This window comes from Phyllopteryx taeniolatus, chromosome 8 (genome assembly GCF_024500385.1).
Source record: "Phyllopteryx taeniolatus isolate TA_2022b chromosome 8, UOR_Ptae_1.2, whole genome shotgun sequence".
In the NCBI taxonomy this organism is placed as follows: domain Eukaryota; kingdom Metazoa; phylum Chordata; class Actinopteri; order Syngnathiformes; family Syngnathidae; genus Phyllopteryx; species Phyllopteryx taeniolatus.
This window is the reverse complement of record NC_084509.1, coordinates 1,422,825-1,440,198: the sequence shown is the minus strand read 5'-3', so window position 1 is coordinate 1,440,198 and position 17,374 is coordinate 1,422,825. Positions and strand designations below refer to the sequence as shown.

The 17,374-nt window shown below is 40.3% G+C and overlaps 3 protein-coding genes across 9 annotated transcripts in view; 1 reads left to right on the top strand and 2 right to left on the bottom strand.

Annotated features, from left to right (window-relative positions):
* The window catches only part of fam168a (family with sequence similarity 168 member A), a 30,975-nt gene extending 29,563 nt beyond the window's left edge, over positions 1–1,412 (bottom strand). For 2 of the 4 annotated variants that reach the window (XM_061781451.1, XM_061781452.1), the window contains exon 1: positions 1,235–1,412. The gene's annotated coding sequence lies outside the window, so the exon portion shown is untranslated. The remainder of the gene's footprint in view (positions 1–1,234) is intronic. The other 2 variants (XM_061781450.1, XM_061781454.1) reach the window with 2 other exon arrangements.
* Positions 970–9,937, top strand: kbtbd3 (kelch repeat and BTB (POZ) domain containing 3). Of its 4 annotated transcripts, none has more exons than XM_061781444.1 (10): positions 970–1,185; positions 3,821–4,023; positions 4,116–4,281; positions 6,034–6,216; positions 6,469–6,642; positions 6,760–7,047; positions 7,927–8,169; positions 8,253–8,543; positions 8,641–8,790; positions 8,968–9,937. In XM_061781444.1, exons 2-10 carry the CDS (start codon positions 3,821–3,823, stop codon positions 9,088–9,090), a joined length of 1,821 nt encoding a protein of 606 aa, XP_061637428.1. In that variant the 5' UTR covers positions 970–1,185; the 3' UTR covers positions 9,091–9,937. The 4 variants fall into 4 exon arrangements, with proteins under 4 accessions (XP_061637428.1, XP_061637426.1, XP_061637429.1 ...); XM_061781442.1 differs by lacking the exon at positions 970–1,185 and adding an exon at positions 1,455–1,619; XM_061781441.1 differs by lacking the exon at positions 970–1,185 and adding an exon at positions 3,161–3,557.
* On the bottom strand, positions 9,852–10,986 carry LOC133481989 (sarcolipin). The gene is made up of 2 exons (XM_061781455.1): positions 10,743–10,986; positions 9,852–10,572 (listed from the first exon to the last, which is right to left on the bottom strand). The coding sequence occupies exon 2, from the start codon at positions 10,442–10,444 to the stop codon at positions 10,349–10,351; it is 96 nt and encodes a 31-aa protein (XP_061637439.1). The 5' UTR covers positions 10,445–10,572; positions 10,743–10,986; the 3' UTR covers positions 9,852–10,348.
* Positions 10,987–17,374: the final 6,388 nt, after the last annotated feature.

The following is a 17,374-nucleotide window of genomic DNA, read 5'->3' as shown; positions in this document are numbered from 1 at the left end:
AAATTAACTTTCAAAATATAGTGCATTTCATTGTTTGTAGCATTTGACCCTCCTGTTATGTTGCGGGTTACAGTGACCATTTTATAAGTTAAAAGTTTTGTTTCAAAGTGTCTTTGAAGTGTAACCAAAGTAATCTGTTACTTGGCTTCGGCTGCGTAACCTTGGGTTGTATAAGGCACTTAAAAGTACGTCATGTTATCAAATATTGTTATTGCATTGTCCACTTTTCGACAAAATCATGTGTTTTGGATAATTTTCTACGACAGCGTACCTTTAATCAAGGCCAAATTGAAAACGTATATGGATGATAAAAGATTTTAAATAGCAGCCCATAATGCACCAAAACATCTCACATCAGGATTTAGTTGTATCATTAACTGGACCATTAGAGGGAATACTATACCATTGTGATGGTTCTGTGTGTAAACATTAGGCTACCCTTTAAAAGAGCAACAAATCAAATACTGTCTACAGTATTTCTCATCACAATGGCCGAAGTTTTTATTATTACATGCCCATCGCGGGTTAATGTTTTTATATCTATCTCAACGTAGCACGCACTGGCAGTGCGTCACATTCCAAAGATAGCAAGCAACGCCAAAACAACCATTGTTGGACAAAAATGGTCACACTCAAACAAGCTCAATACACCATTTTGAATAGCAACATAAGAGATGCCATCTTGCCAATTATCACCACGTTAGCAATATTGTCTAAATGTGCACACATGGCTATATTATTCCATTCCGTGGTAGACCATACAGAAATCTGGTCTCCTAATAGCGTAGGACGAATGTTAGCTTAGCTCGCATGCTACAAACTGCAAAGTAAACCGCCGAAGAATCCCGGCTGCATCTTTTCTTAGGCACGCGCGGTTCAAATTGCTAATCAGCGAGTTAGCTGGAGAAAGATTAGCAGATGACTAATAAAAGAGGTGGAAGGGGGTGGGGGTGCAACCGCAGTGGGCCACGCCGGACCACACCAGAACAACAACACATTTTGAACGCCTCGTCGACCAACTTGTCCCACCCAAAGCCACAGCGATATCCCAACTACGTTCCCTTTCCATTCTGCTATTTCAGCTAGCCTGCTTAGCCTAGCAGCCCGCTAGCTCCCAAACCAACGCAGAGGACAATTGGGACCATACGAGGAAAAGAAAGAGCCGCACAACAAACAACACGGACTGTGGGTGTTCTACCCACCCCCCACACGAGGCCACGACCACGACACTTACCAACGTCACTCGGTCGAAGAAAACAAGTGTTGTTGTTTTTTCCTCCCGTGCGTGCTGTGGACTAGTGTAGTCGTCTTTCTCTCGCGTGGACTTCTGCCGTGGGCTCGGTGCGGACTAGCTGAGTTTGAGCTGCGTTTGAGTGGGCCCAAGTGGCACTGCTTACAGTCAGACGCTGCAGACGAGTGGGGGATGGGGGATGCACTACCGGGTGGGAGGGAGCGATGGTGAGATGGTTGCAAGAGGGACGGTAAACGATCACTGTTTAAAAAACAAAAAACAAAAACACAAATGGCTTATAATAAAGGATAAGATATGGGGGGGGGGGGGGCACACCTTTTAATTAAACCCAGAGTGACTGGTCGCATTGGATCAATAACTTTTAAAGGTCAGTTAATATCGACTGATGTTTTCCGAATACAGTACAGTACTTAAGTAAGTCTAATGAAGATTGCATCAGGCCCACTGTTTAGGAGTGTGTTGATAATTGGTTTGTGCGTTTAATTAAGTAAAGGGAGCATTTAAAACTGGCGATGTCGAAGAAGCTAAATAATAAGATATTGTAATATCTTTATTCAATAATACATTGTTGTTGTCATTAGTGTTTGCATATAGCGTTATCAGCTCTACGCGGTGTTTTTAAACTGACAGTGCGCAAATTAACGTTCGCTTGTTCAGATTGCGTGGATTTGAATGTTGAAAACCACACGTTGGGCTTCACGGTAAGACAGCGACACCAAGCGGCGATAAATGACATTGCGTCATGTCGAGTTTCTCAATCTACCAGGTCACGATAATCCGCGAAAATCGAAAAGCGTTTAGTCCGAAAGGCCTCTTTAAAATCCACATTTTCCGTGTTGCCAACCAATTTTTACGGGTTGTTGCCAAAGGTAGGTCATTTTTGGGAAACCACTATTTATTTTAGGGGGGCTGTAGATCTCTTTTAGGGGGGCTAAAACAATAAAGCTATAAACTAGTGATCGCGAGATGAATCTTCAAGAGGCAACACTTCAGTCATTGGTTCGAGTAATGGTTCGTTTCTTGATATGCGTCATGTGCACACGAAACCACCTGCTGGCCATGTGTATAATCACATGCAGCCGTATCTTAACCACGTGTAACGCGTTGCCTTTTTGCATCTATTTGGCTCTTGTGAATGATTATGTATTACAAAACAATGTTTGACCATGTAATCTCCCGACATAAAGTGTCTCATAAATTATTTTTGAACATACTCTGTGAGCGTAAAATGTGCATCAATACTGATATGACAGGTTGTATAATGTTTTTCTGTCACTTTTGGAAAAATGGCATGATCTTAATGAGGTAGAGGTCTTTGAAAGTGCTTATTCAGAAATAACAATTTATCAACACTTTTTTTGTTTAAAGTGATTCATTCAAGAGCAAGTTTATATACAGTAAATTTGGGTACAGTAATTTTTCCTCTCCCAGTGAGGTTTAAGCCGACCCTACTTTCTTGGAATACAATAAACACCTCACCTTTGAATAAATCAAGAAACTCCATGGAAAAAAAAGACAACAACAACAAAAAAACATTTGGAATGGAGCCTGCATGAGGGGGTTATATTGTTGTCAAACCTCGTGGCAAAATCTGAAGCGCTTGCAGTGTCACGTTTTACAGCCGGGCCGTCATCACTTCCGGCTCCTCTCTAAATTAAGCAGGCCTCGATATGTGCCTTGCGGAAATGCCCCCTTCATTACTCGACACACGAGTCGAAGACTCGGCACATCTCGTAACATTACTACTATAAACACTTACTACAATTTTTTTTTATGTTATTTTTTTTAATGGGGGGGGTGAGAAGTTTATAGGGGGGCCTCACCCTAAACTAGGCCTAGTGACGCACCTGGTTGGTTAGTGCTTTTTGTGTGGGTGGGGTAGCTGGGCAGTCTGAAAAGTTGCTAAATGTAGCAAACAAGTGATTTACTGGCAACAATGCCTCCTATTTATGGCACTGGGTGTGTCCCCTGAGGGGTGGTCACATTTCTGCGGTTGCATAACGACCAACTCCACACTGAGAAATCCACCGGCAGGACTTCCGGTGTTTATTTTTTTTTTTAATTATAAATCAACGAATTAGAACTACATTTCCCATCAGTCGTTGCGCTTACTTCCGCCCCAAACAAAAACGATACATGTCCACTTTAAACTCGCTAGACCTCCCGTTAATATAATAGTTATATAATAATAGCAATGACGTTAACGTATGGTATTGCGTAGCGATAAGTCCCTGTATTTCAAAATTCTCGTGGGATCTCACGCTTCCGGGAAGTACAAGACAGCGCTATCCATGGTGCTGCTACCGTAAGTCGAATTTGTGCTTCCTGTGCCAGGGCAAACGTTTGACAGCGACGTTATTTAAAATACGTTCCCATGTTGAGTTACTGTACCAATATGTGCCCACAGTGGTCACAGTTTAAATATTTCCATAAGCCTAATGTACCTCATAATATTAGTGTACTAAAGTCCTGCAACTGAAAACTAAATTACTAGGTAAATAATGTACAGCATAAGCATATTTATATGCTATCTCTGTCTTTCCTCTTTTTTTGTTTCATGCAATCAAGATGGCTGAGATGAAAGAGCCATCTAGCGTGATCCGGGAGCACCATACGCTGCTGCAGGTGTCCAACTCACATGGACTTCAGTTGCTGGGTGTGCTCAGATCTTTTCGGGAGCAAGGCCTGCTATTTGACTTCACCATCAAAGTCCAGGAACGCAGTTTTCCCTGCCATCGGTGTGTTCTGGCAGCATGCAGTGATTTCTTCAGGTGCGTCACTTTCTCCCTGTACATTTTGCATACAAATATAATGTATAATGGGGGACTATCTGTTTTGTAACCTTGTTTTTTTATTTTTTTAGGGCCATGTTTGAGGCGGCTATGCGGGAACGTGATGATGGTTCAGTAACACTGTGTAACCAGTTTCCGGTTGTGGTGGAGTCCTTCCTGGATTTTGCCTACTCTGGCGAGATTCTTATCACGGAAGAAAACGTAGACTCACTGTTTCAGCTTGCCTCCTTTTTGCAGGTAGAAACACATGTCTCTGCAGACCTGTAGCATGTCTTCCACTTTTTTTCCCCGTAGCTCTGTGGAAAAAGTGGACAATGCAATAACAATATTTGATAACATGACATACTTTTAAGTGCCTTAACAACCCAAGGTTACACAGCCGTAGCCAAGTAACAGATTACAAATAAATGCTTTGAAGCTGCACTACATGTCTCAGTGCCCCAGGATCTGCAAAGACTCTTCATTTCAATTCAAAACACTTGAACAAAGAGTACCAGTACATTTTTAAATCTGTCCTTTTTTAACCCTCTTGTTACATCAGGAACAGTACTAATGTTAGTGGATCAGTTTGACAGGGGGCACGTATCATAATCCAGAACTGTCAGAAATAAAATAAAAAATGTCACTGTTAACACGACTTGGAAATATGTGACATCAACTGTTTTCATTGTATATATTGGTTACACTTCAAACACACTTTGAAACAAAACTTTTAATTTATAAAATGGTCACTGTAACCTGCAACATAACAGGAGGGTCAAATGCTACACACAATGAAATGCACTATGTTTTGATGATATCAAAGTGACTGCAAGGGAATTCCCCCCCCCCCCCCCCCTTGATCGACAATATAATGAAGACTTAAAGGATCTGATGAATTCATCTTTTTTGTAATTTACTTTATCTTTCAAAGTATAATCTCTGTCTGAATGTTCTAAACTCCTGTTCTGATGCCAGTATTGTATTGTTTCATATAATACTGCACGGAGGGGTTGCAAAACAGTGGAAGGTCTGCATGGATGTAGATTATAGCTGGCATGATGTTCTTTAGACTGCAATTTATTTGAGACTGCATCAACAGCACTTCAGCTGGTTACATCAATTGCCTCAAGACTTATAGAATAAGAATATCCAACCATCCATTTTCACTACCCCTTATCCTCACTAGGGTTGCGGGCATGCTGGAGCCTATCCCAGCTGACTCTGGGCGAGAGGTGGGGTACACCCTGAACTGGTCGCCAGCCAATTGCAGGGCACATATAAACAAACAACCAGTCACACTCACATTCACACCTCCAGGCAATTTAGTCTCTAGTCAAACTACCATGCATGTTTTTGGGATGTGGGAGGAGACCGGAGTACTCGGACAAAACCCACGCAGGCACCGGGAGAACATGCAAACTCCACAAAGGCGAGGCCGGATTTGAAACCGGATCCTCAGAACTGTGAGGCCTATGTGCTAACCAGTCGGCCACCGTGCTGATTAATGAACAATCAATTCCAAATAATAATTTCACTTAATTCTTAACAATCAATTGATTGATTACTATGCTCATGCCTTGTCACCGCTGTGAAAAAGAAAGCTGCACTTTTAATTGAACATGATTGTAAAATACATTTTACTGAGGGCAGCACGGCGACCCTGGTGGTTAGCTTGTCTGCCTCACAGTTCTGCGGTTTGGACTTTAAATCTTGGCAGTGGTCCCTGTTCTCCCAATGCTTGGGTGGGTTTTAGTCCCACATTCCAAAAACATGCATGGTAGGATCACATAAGACTCTAAATTGTCCTTATGTGTGAATGTGAGTGTGAATGGTTGTTTGCCAATACGTGGCCTGCGATTTTCAGGCAACCAGTCCAGGGTGTACCCCACCTCTTGCCCAAAGTCAGCTGGGATTAGCTCCAGATCATGACCTTAATGAGGACAATCACTAAAGAAAATGAATGGATATCTTATTTAATTTTCTAACTTGGCGGTGTTGTGTCCTCAGGTGCCAGTTCTGTCCAAAGCCTGCAGTGACTTCTTGTTAGAAACGATAGATCTTGGTAACTGCCTGTCACTTTTGGCCCTTGCTGAGGCGTATGGTTCAGCTTCCCTCCTGCAAAGTGCCATGGACTTTGTGGTTCAAAACTTCCAAGACCTGTCCAACACCCAAGACTTCCTGGACATGCAGGTCTGAAGATGCCCTCAACTTACTTTAACCCAGACCTTTCTAACACACAAAACATGAGCTCTAATAATCACCCAATACTAATTGTACTCCAACACTATCCTTACCCTAATTCTCAACCTTAACATAAACCCTAGCACTAACTCCCAAACCTACCCTGAATCTATTTATTTTCAATGATTTGCAGAGAATGCACACACAAGTAACTAATTACCTTTGGATGGCAGCTTCTAAATACAGTTCAAATCATTGTAGGTGAATGTGTTGGAGGAATGCCTCAGGTCAGATGCCCTCTGTGTGCCCAGTGAGGAGGCTGCGGTCATGTCACTTCTAAGGTGGATCTGCCAAGATATTCCTGGACGACAGAAGCTGCTTCCCAAATTGTTATCTCTAACGAGACTTCACCATCTACCTCCGCATGCACTTCAGGTATGCACACATACAAGGACAGGTGCATAATTTTATTTTATTTTTTACTCTTGTACTTCATTGCTGGCAAGGATATATTTATCAATTCACCTTGTCATTTATTTTCTTGTCTTTAAGACTCTTCATGAGTCAGATCTGCTGAGCGACAATAATTCCTGTATGGCTCTGATCTCAGTGGCTGAGAGCAGACAGAGTCAGCACAGTGGTCTGTTCACTGATGCCAGGCCTGCCACCACACAGAGCTACATTTATATCCACAAGACGGAGGAGAACGGAGTGGTCCACCACTCTTTCTGCTACTGTCTGGAAACAGACCAGTGGAAAGAGCTTGAAATGGGCCAGGGGCAGGGAATGAGCACGGTGCCAGACCCACCAGGCTCCCATCTGACTGGCTATGCTGAGAAGGTATGTGAATATATGTGAATGTACTGTATACACACTACCACAACTCATATATACACAATCTAATGAAATCCAGTAGAAGGGCTGCAGCACATTTAAAAATAATAATTGTAGTTACAATTTCTCTTCCTTTGACAATGTCGTAAATTGTACAGATAACACATGATGCGTAATCAAACTTCACAACTGAAAGCAGGCTCTTTTTTACCTGGTAATTTCACACTCACCAACTCCATGGTCATTTTTTTGCATGGCAGAGTTCATGGTGCTCAGTCATATCTCACAGATAGGCCAACAAATTGGCATACAAAAAAGTGAATAAAAGAAATTGTGGATCTCCCAACAATGACTTTCTAATAAATAAAATTCACCACAGTTGTGTCTGGTCAGCCACCTGTAGGTCAGGTTGTGCCATTTTCAATTTTGGACAAAGCTGGTCCATTGTTGACCATGAATTTGTGAAAAAAAAAATCCTGTATCTGCATCTGTATCAGGCTCTTGACCAAAATCTTTGTAGGTTGTCACAAAGTGTTATGAAGTTGTGGGGCTAGAGTTTGAGGCTGTGTGCTGAAAGAAGACGTAAATGGCGCTGTTCTATCTTGCGATTAAAGATCCACATCATTATGGGTTCTTCACAGGAACATGTGCCACCCCACAACAAACTAATTGAAATTGATTCTGTAGTTTTTGCGTAATCTTGGTAAATAACCAACGTTTGTAGTTCTGTGCTTGACAGTGGTAATGATGCTCATACTTGATTGACTCGATCAGTACAGCTCTTGTATTGGCCCTCATTAGACTATTATCACGATTGACCTAATATAGTGACATGTGAAAGTAAATCTTACGTTTTCCCTTCCTCTTCCCTCTATTGCACACAAGATGTTTGTCACTGGTGGTTGCCGTGGAAACTGTTGCCGGGCAGTACGCATCCACGTGGCAGAGCCTTTCCATGATGCTACCGATGAGGTTTGGTGCTTCTCCCCTGTAACAAGAACATGCACACCAGCTCCAGCGATGCTGAAACCCCGAACCATGCATACAGCAGTGGTCTGTCTGGAGCGAGTGTATGTCATTGGGGGACGGACAGAGGGATCAAGAGGGGCTTCTCCCAGTCTACTAGAGGTGATTTTTTTTTGTATGAGTGTGTCCAACTATGGGATCCAGTGTCAGAACATCGTTGACAGTACAACACGTTATATGTTTAGGTGGAGTATTACGACCCGCTGGTAAAGAGCTGGTTCTCAGTCAGTCCTCTGCCCACTGCAATCTTCTATCCTGAGGCCAGCGTTTGTGGCAGTATTATCTACACACTGGGATCAGAGATGGAGATAACAGACTCCTTTAACCCCTCACTGGACTGTTTCTTCAGCTATGATGCCCAACAGGACCAGTGGTGCCGCCTGGTGGTAGAGTTTTGCCAGTTTTTCCATGCAACACTGGTCAAGGCTATGTCAGTTAATGAAACACTGCACCTCTGTGACCTGTCCACTTACAAGGTGGGCTTTATGAACACTAAGAAAATAGACAGATTAAGCAAACAATGATTGTGTTTAATTATGCTTGTATCTTTGACACGTGTTTTTCATCCTGCAGGTGTACAGTTTCTGCCCACAGACGTGTGTGTGGAAAGGGGAGGGGTCATTTGAGTGTGCAGGGTTCAATGCTGGAGCAGTTGGTATCAGAGATAAAATTTACATTTTAGGTGGAGACTATTCCCCTGATGAGATTACAGATGAAGTCCAGGTAAAATTCGTAATTTTTCATTTTCCCTTTATATTGACCAAGTTAACCTCTGCTCATGTTATAACAAAGGTGCGAGATAGAGTTTGGGGACCTTGCACATGTGTCTGTTTTGCCACAGATTGTATCAATAGACGATGGGTGGATAGTTTTGTATATTTACTTTGTTGTTCTTCATAGGTGTACCACAGTGACAGGAGTCAATGGGAGGAAGTGGCACCTATGCCCAGAGGCCTGACCGAATTCCACTGCCAGGTCATCAGTTTTAACAAGCACACAAACCCATGGAGTGACATAGAATGATGCACACAGGCTGCAAGCGGACTGTATTACCTTGTAAAAAGCATGTTTTTCATTAATTATGTAAGTTAAAAATTGTTGATTAAAACCTCTCACTAACACCACACCAAAGATCATCTTCCCATTTTACCATGCTCCTGAGATGTTGTCTATTTTTTAAATTTAAAAATCAAATCCATTTATCATGTACAAATATCATAAACCTGAGATGAGATGTGGTCCCTCCCATGGAGAAGCAACATTAAGCAGAAGCCTGTATTTGAAATCCCATACTTCCTGAATATTATCTGTATCATATACTGTACATGTTTCATAATTTCATCCATTCATTTTCTATACCACTTATCCTCTTTTGGGTCGCCAGTGATTTGAAAAAAATCCTCGCAAGCACGTTGAGAACTTGCAAACTCCACACAGGTAGGCCAGAGCCCAGATTTGAACCCCCAACCTCAGAAGTGTGAGGCGAATGTGGTAATCACTCGGCAACCATAGAAGAACTCACTGTATATAAATAATTCCGACCCAAATTTCAAATGTAAAAGATGTTGCCATGAGACTAGATTTACACAGATTGAATAAATCTTTAACATTTTATCCAGTGTTCCCTTCGACTGCTCTGGGAAAGTTTCTTCCAAATGCAATTTTCCACATTCAAGCGACAAAAAAATAGTAGATGCGCCTCCTTTTTTATGTGTAGCTTTATTTGTTCAAGTGTCACAGACCTTGAAATTAATACATTTGTGTGGGGAAAAAATAGATAGACGCAACCAAAAAGTGAATTTATTCTGCAAGAAGTCAGCATTACCTTAACTTTTGATATAACTTTTTTTTTTTTTTTTTTTTTAATAAATCTGACACTCAAATCACTTAGAAGCAGAATGCTATATCATACAGACTGAGACATAACAGCATGTGTGAGTTAAAAAATGCCAACTGGTTATTGATGACGTTATATTCTTTGAAAACAGGCACTGGACGTATTTGCACATTTTCGTTGACCATCCTTCCTGTTCGGGGAATCCATTTTTTTGGTTTTCAATTCCTGAGCAACACCTTGTGCAAAAGTAACTCTGAAGGCACCTTACAATCCCAGAACAGTTTACCTTTAATATGGTAACTGCATCAAAATCACAGCGTTCCCATAGATGTAAACACTACATCTGAAATTTGAACTAAAATAGCAGCAGAAACCATGCAGACTCCATACAATGCCTCCCATCTCCTCTGACAGGAGATGGGAGGAATATTTATGTCCCACATGTTAGTCCTGATATGTTTTTACCAGCAGCCACATCAAGAGAACGGTGATTAAGACGATCATGAAGTTGAGGAAGAGTTCCTGCACCGAGCGATCCATGGCAGCAACAGGCTGGAAAGGAGACAAAGGCAAGGAGACAGCGGCTGCTGAAGGAAGTACACAGCAAGGGGAAGGAAGATTTTGAAGGGAAGAAGCGTTCAGAGACGTTTTGCTGTCCAATCCCACACCTGACAAAAGAAAAGAAGCAAAGATGCATAGAAAGTATAAGCAAACTGCATGATAGATAGACCATAGATCATGGTCACCAGTCAACACTTGCAACAAATCCAGATATAATTTACTCAACCTAAAGAGAAAAAATAGATATTTTCAGCTTGCATTGCTTTTGGCCTATTACCTTTTATCCCCCTCTGATATCACCATAAACAGGATGTCATGTGCTCCAGTAGGGCATTTGTTTGATCGCCAAAAAAATGCAGCTTGTCTTCAGTCTGAAAAAGGCTGTCAGGTCACTTTAGTTTTCTTCTCCGTGTGTCTATCTCCAGCTTTCTGCCCTCATTGAGGGCAGGGCCTGCCTCTAAAGTAGTCAACCAATGTGGACCGCCCAAAGTTCACATGCAAACATAATGATGTCACACACACTTTTTTTAGTGAACAACCCATCCAGTGTGTTATTTTCCACGATCTGGTCCACTGGAGTCTCTTCTACACATAACCATAGAAAGCCTCTCTCTGTCTGGGTTATTTATAACACATTATTGCAGATACGAGATGGATTACAATTGCTCCAAATACAATGCATGCGTCGTCTCATGGATAGAGGAATGTGTAACAGTATCGGGGGTGAAGCTATGCACAAGATGAATAATACAATCAGCTTTTCATAAGGTAACATTGGAGGCTTGTAAATTCAAGTCCAACTAAAGCTACAATTCATCATGTTGACATGTCCTGTCTGGCCACAACAACAAACATCTACTCCACAGTGTTGTGGTTGATATTAAGTAAGATATTTTTTTATTATGGAGGAAACCAAAATAATTCAGGCCTCCATATTGTTTTTATTTTTTATTATTATTTTCTGCTCTGTTCAGACTGTCTTCTTGATTTATTTTGCCTTTAACATGTACAGTAGGTGATTGTTACCTACATATGTTTAAAACACCTTTATTTTTCACAAACCGCTACTCCCATGGGAGGCATGCCTCACAAGTTCAAAACTGTTATACCGTAACGTCTCAAATCAGACCTTAAAAGGGGGTAAGATAAACGGTAAACATGTCTGTGTTTATCAAGTTGGGTTCCTTCATAAACCGTCTATGGGTACAAATAACAAATAGTGTTGAATTTGGTTAAGTTAAAAAAAAATATATTAACAATATCAGTAGGCCTGTAGCATAAAATCAGGTGCATAGAATGTTGGACCTGAGTCAGATTAAAATTTGAAAAAAACAAAGACTTGTTAAAATAGGATGCGCATAGACATTATGTTAGTGTATATAAAAATATGTTTTTTTAATTTGCTTTATAGGTTTTTCTGCGTGCAAAACACAGGCCATTCCGGTCAAAATTGATTTGTTACAGTGCTTGGACCAAACATGATACTGTATTGCCTTTTTCCATTATTCCAAGTTATGGTAGTTTTCTTGGAGATTCAGCGTCAGAAAAGAGCCAGTAAACGGTTTAACTTGTGCTGACATCATTATTGGAACCTGATTGTTTTGTTGAAAAAAAAAACCCCACATATATAATTTACTGTAGTATAACAAAAAATTTAAGGAACTAGGTAGGATATGTAGTAGTCAAACACTTCTTAGTACATCTGAGACATTTGAACTTTTGCGTCAATCCCAGATGCAACCCTTTTTTTCCCCAAAATTGACGATTACTTTTAAGATGAAAACACCTTTAAGATTAAAACACGTGACCTATGTTAGTGACCTACATTATTATCAAGTACCAAGTGATACTCTTGTGGTTGTTTGTTTTCCACTTCTGCATTTCTCCTCTTCTGTGCCGTGCTGATCCCAAGAAAGAATCTGACAGTCGGCCAGCAAACCTCTCTGCTCATCTCACACTTGACAGCTGCTACGATTGGCATTATCTCCGAACTGCTGCTAAACCCATGACACACACACCTTCTCCTGTGCACACGTCGGGGTCACAGCAGGACAAAGTGTGTTTGAGTGGGCCGGTCTTGAACCTTTCCATCACAGGGCATTCCCGAGGGATTGAGCAGATCAAAATGGCTACCATTCTATCTTGTACAATTCTGCCTATGTAGGACAAGTAGCTGCTTGACCCAGGGACACCCATTGTCATAAGATCCAGTGCGACTCTGATTAGATATAAAACGGGCTGAGGTGTGCAGACAGGATAGACCACAGAGGACCTTGACAGCAGTGTACAGTATGTGTGTGTTAGAAAAGTGCTGGCAGGGTTACCCACTAAAGCAGTAAAGGCAGAGAAGTGTCAAAGACACCATTCCATACATTCTGTGTGACATGTTGGATGGAGGCAAAAGAGAGAGAGAGAAAAATAGCCAAACTGATTCTCACCAAGAAAAAAAAAATACTTTAAAAGCTAGATATTAATTTTGACAAGTTTCACACTTTTAATGCTAATCAATGAGAATTAATTTAAAAATAAATCTGTCATCTTTTACATACAGAACAGATATTGGTACAAATACATCGCAGGGGACAGGATTATGTTGCAATGTTTTCCCACAACAATTAAGCTTGTTTAACAGACATATAGGAAGAAATTCCCATGAAAGGTTTCCATGATCCATCCATCCATTTTCTACCTTTTCCTGGAATTTGTAGCCAGTTATTAATGGCATGTATAAAATAGTTTGCTCATCTAAACATAAGTAGAATGAAAAAGACATATGGAAAACAAGACCCAATTTTATTACAGAAAGACATCACTGAATGTTTGCCTATGTAAATAAGCGCTAATTATACCTGCATGTACGCCAATAAATAACTTGCAGTAAATAATTTATTGAGCCTTCATCTTTCCACATTTGAAGGGTCTTACATGCTTATACAAGGGCAGCTGTAATTAGATGAGAGGGAGGAATTCATCCCAGCTAAAGGCCAACCTGACAAAGATCATGCATGTTTAAGGATTACAAACCCACCTTTGCATCATGTTTCATTATAAAATCTGTTTTTTTTCTGCCACCAGGCATATACAAGTCTATTATTTTGCCCCCTCAAAAGTTTCTGTCCTTTATAAATTGTTTTTGAATTACAAATTGTTTTGAAACTTAATTTGAAATGATTGGTATTAAATACAGTCCTCACCAGATAAAAACAGCATTTGAGCTTTACGATACAGTAGTTTAATAACTTTTTAATAAATCACCATACATAAAAGTTGTAATCTGATTTTCCCTTCTACAAAAATAACCCCAGCCACTTTAGATTGATTTCATATTTTATATCTTGCTGTTTCATCACCTTGGTTTTTATATGATTCATGCTCCTCCAAGTATGGGCTGATCACTTAACACCCAATCCCTTTGGACTAGTAAGAACGGAACCACTATTTTAAAAACCCAGATCTGGTTTCTCCATTTACCCGTCTCCATCCTGCAGTCCCCAGCTAATTAGAATACAAAGATGACTTCGGCTAGGGTTTGGTGTCTGGCTACCAGTCCTGCATTTCAAAGAGTGATGGCGTTCCTCAGGGTAGACACACCATGCCACTCAAGTTTGCAGTGTTTCACCACTCAGTTGCTGTGTTCAAGGTCAAAGAATCATTGAAGCTCAACTTTGAAGTAAATATGAGAAAGGGGACCTTAACAAAACGTGCAAAATGTTTCAGAACAGATTTAGACAACAGAACATACAGTGCAACTTTAAAAATGCCCTTACACAAATTTTCATGACAAATATGCCAAGAAAGTACAAACCCTAATTTCAATGAAGTTGGGATGTTGTGTAAAATGCATAGACCATTAAACACTTCAGACTATCTGAGTCCTGGGTTGCACATGTGTAGAAACAATGAGTCCCAGCCCTGGAACAATGATTCCCTGCAAATTATTATCATAGAATGCAGATACAGTAGTCCTCCACTATATCACGTTTCTTGCTTCGCAGTCCCTTTATATTGTAGATTTTTATTGCAGTTGTTACCTTTCATTGCCATCTTTTATACTGCTTGTATTGTATTTTTGTGTTATCCATTGCTCTTGCTCTCTCTCAATATATTATATGTTTAAATGTCTTTGTATTTTTTAAGTGTTTATAGGCCTTCAAAAAAATGTAAGTGCCATAAATGCAACAAAAAAATACCTACGTTGTATTTGGATTTGGTATTTCTGTTTCACTTTTTTTTCACATATTGCGGAGGTGGACTGGAATTTAACACACACATACATAGGGCGAGTCTTGTCAAAAAAAACCATACACCAGATTTACGGCACTACGCCGGAGTAGTTTAAGCCATGAATAAATAGTTGACATTCCCTAAAGTGCCGCACTTGTGTGCATACGGAGCCAACGGCGTTCCAAAGGCGCCTTGCTGCCTTCCTGAGCAGCGTGCCAGGTGTTACCACTACAATGACAATTTATCGAGTCCGGAAAAAAGTTTGCGTTGTATTCATAGAACGATAACCCGCTACACTCTGCCTCTGATTGGCTACTGGCTAGCATCAAGATAGGACTCGTACTTTTAGTGGATAATGATTCGCTGAAGCACTTCAGCAACACACACACACATTTACTGTACGTGGGTAACCAATGCTGTGCATCTGTGGACGCAGGTCACCATGCTTTATGCATCCCTGCTCATTTTTGTGCGTCTCGGACGAGGGACACACATCAAACGAGATCCTTGAAATGTAAATAAAAACAGAATACAATGCCTTTCAAATCCTTTCCACCCTATGTTCCATTGAATACACTACAAAGACATTTAAGGTTCAAACAGATTAACTTTTTTTTTGTGCAAATATTCACTCAATTTAAACTTGATGCCTTCAACCTTTCCTTTAAACAACACTCAATAAGCGTATGAGAACTGAAGACACTAATTGTTAAAGCTTTGTAGGTGGATTTCTTTCCCAATCTTGCTTGATGTACTGCTTTAGTTGTTCAACAATCCACTGTCTCTGCTATCGTGTTTTGCGCTTCATAATTTGTCACACATTTTCTATGGGAAACAGGTCTGGACTGCTAGCAGGTCAGTCTCATACTCGCACTCTTTTACTACGAAGTCACGCTGTTGTAACTTGTGCAGAATGTGCCTTGGTTTTGTCTTGCTGAAAAAAAAGACAATGCTTGGATGGCAGCATATGTTGCTCCAAAACCTGTATGTACCTTTCAGCATGCCATGGGCACTAACACCTCCCCATACCATCACAGATGCTGGCTTTTGAACTCTGATAACATTCCGGATGGTCCTTTTCCTCTTTGGGCCAGAGGACACAATGTCCATGATTTCCAAAAACACTTTGAAATGTGGACAAACCACAGTACACTTTTCCACTTAGCAGCAGTCCATCTCAGATGAGCTCAGGCCCAGAGAAGCCGCTGGTTTTTTTGGGTGTTGTTCATATATTGTACATCTTTCGTGTTTTTGTAGTGTGTTTAATTAAATATAGCTTGCAAAGGATTTACAAATCACTGTATTCTGTTTTTATTTACATTTTACACAATGTCTCAACTTCATTGGAATTGGGGTTTGTATAAGCTCACAAATACTGATGTCAGCAAATCACCTGAGATGCCGTGTTTCCACAGTTGAGAAAGGCATCCTTTCATGTCAAGACAACTCTTTTTGCGCTGCACTCACTTATGAATAAGTCTACAATAATAATGAATAAAGAATAAGAACAGAATGCACAACAGAAAGTGAGCTGTATGTATATGAAGCGACTTGTATACTCCCTTCTGCTGTGCAATCACCAATTTGGCGAATGTTAATAAAGCATGTCATTCAATAATAATAAGCCAAAACAAACTTTATAAAGTTTGTTTCAGCTCATTATTATTGTTGATACAGCCTTTTAACAATGGTTAACATATTTTACACTTAAATTACAGTCAAGAATGTTAAAGTCGGAATTAACACATTGCATGTACAGTTAATAAAGATTTTACAACGACACGGAACAGACTGTGGTCCTCTTTGGAGATTCTAATTTAGTTTGTTACTTACTGCCCAGTGACTTGACTGCTTTTTTTTTTTTTTAAGTAGAACTCAGATCATCCCGTGTTCATAAAAATAAAAAAATTATTTGAAGTGCTTTAAAAATAGATGGAGCCGACTGTTGTTATCATGTAGAAAGGATCAGTCGTGTGCTTCGCTTTCTGAGCAGCTGCTGTTTTGCAGACTATTCTGACGACAAAGGGCTCCCACTGGCAAACCCAGCCTGGTGCTGCAATTACAGGATTTAGATGGCTAAAGACAGGTGATTCCTACATTACACAACACACACACACACACACACACACACACACGTGCGCGCGAACTAGAGTATGTTGGCACACAAGGATACACATCCCCATGGTTCGTGCAAACCAGCAAATACAAAGATTTACAGAAATACATTGATAGTGACTGACATGAATTCAGACTAACACGTGCATCCACCCATTTATTACTTACAATTCAAGGGCCTGCTAATATGTGAATGACTTCTTCTTTGGCAAAGTCTCCCAGGAGAGTCACACTATCCCTGAACTGGTCGCCAGTCAATCACAGTAATTATTATCCACCCATACATCAATTTTCTGAGCTGCTTCTCCTCACGAGGGTCGCGGGCGTGCTGGAGCCTATCCCAGCTTTGTTATAATTATAATATAATAATAATAATAATTATATAATATTATCTCTCTCTCTCTCTCTCTCTCTCTCGCTCTATATATATATATATATATATATATAATAATAATAATAATAATAATAATAATAATAATAATAATAATAATATAAATTATTATTATTATTATTATTATAACCACCTCTCTCTGGTTCAGATAATCCAGAATCAGTCTAGGAACCATCAAT

Excerpts from the sequence above, each read along its gene's own strand:
- kbtbd3 (XM_061781444.1), top strand. The coding sequence starts at position 3,821 with ATGGCTGAGATGAAAGAGCCATCTAGCGTGATCCGGGAGCACCATACG. Across the intron at positions 6,643-6,759 it reads TACCTCCGCATGCACTTCAG|ACTCTTCATGAGTCAGATCT; the intron begins GTATGCACACAT and ends CTTGTCTTTAAG. Across the intron at positions 7,048-7,926 it reads TGACTGGCTATGCTGAGAAG|ATGTTTGTCACTGGTGGTTG; the intron begins GTATGTGAATAT and ends ATTGCACACAAG.
- LOC133481989 (XM_061781455.1), bottom strand. The coding sequence starts at position 10,444 with ATGGATCGCTCGGTGCAGGAACTCTTCCTCAACTTCATGATCGTCTTA.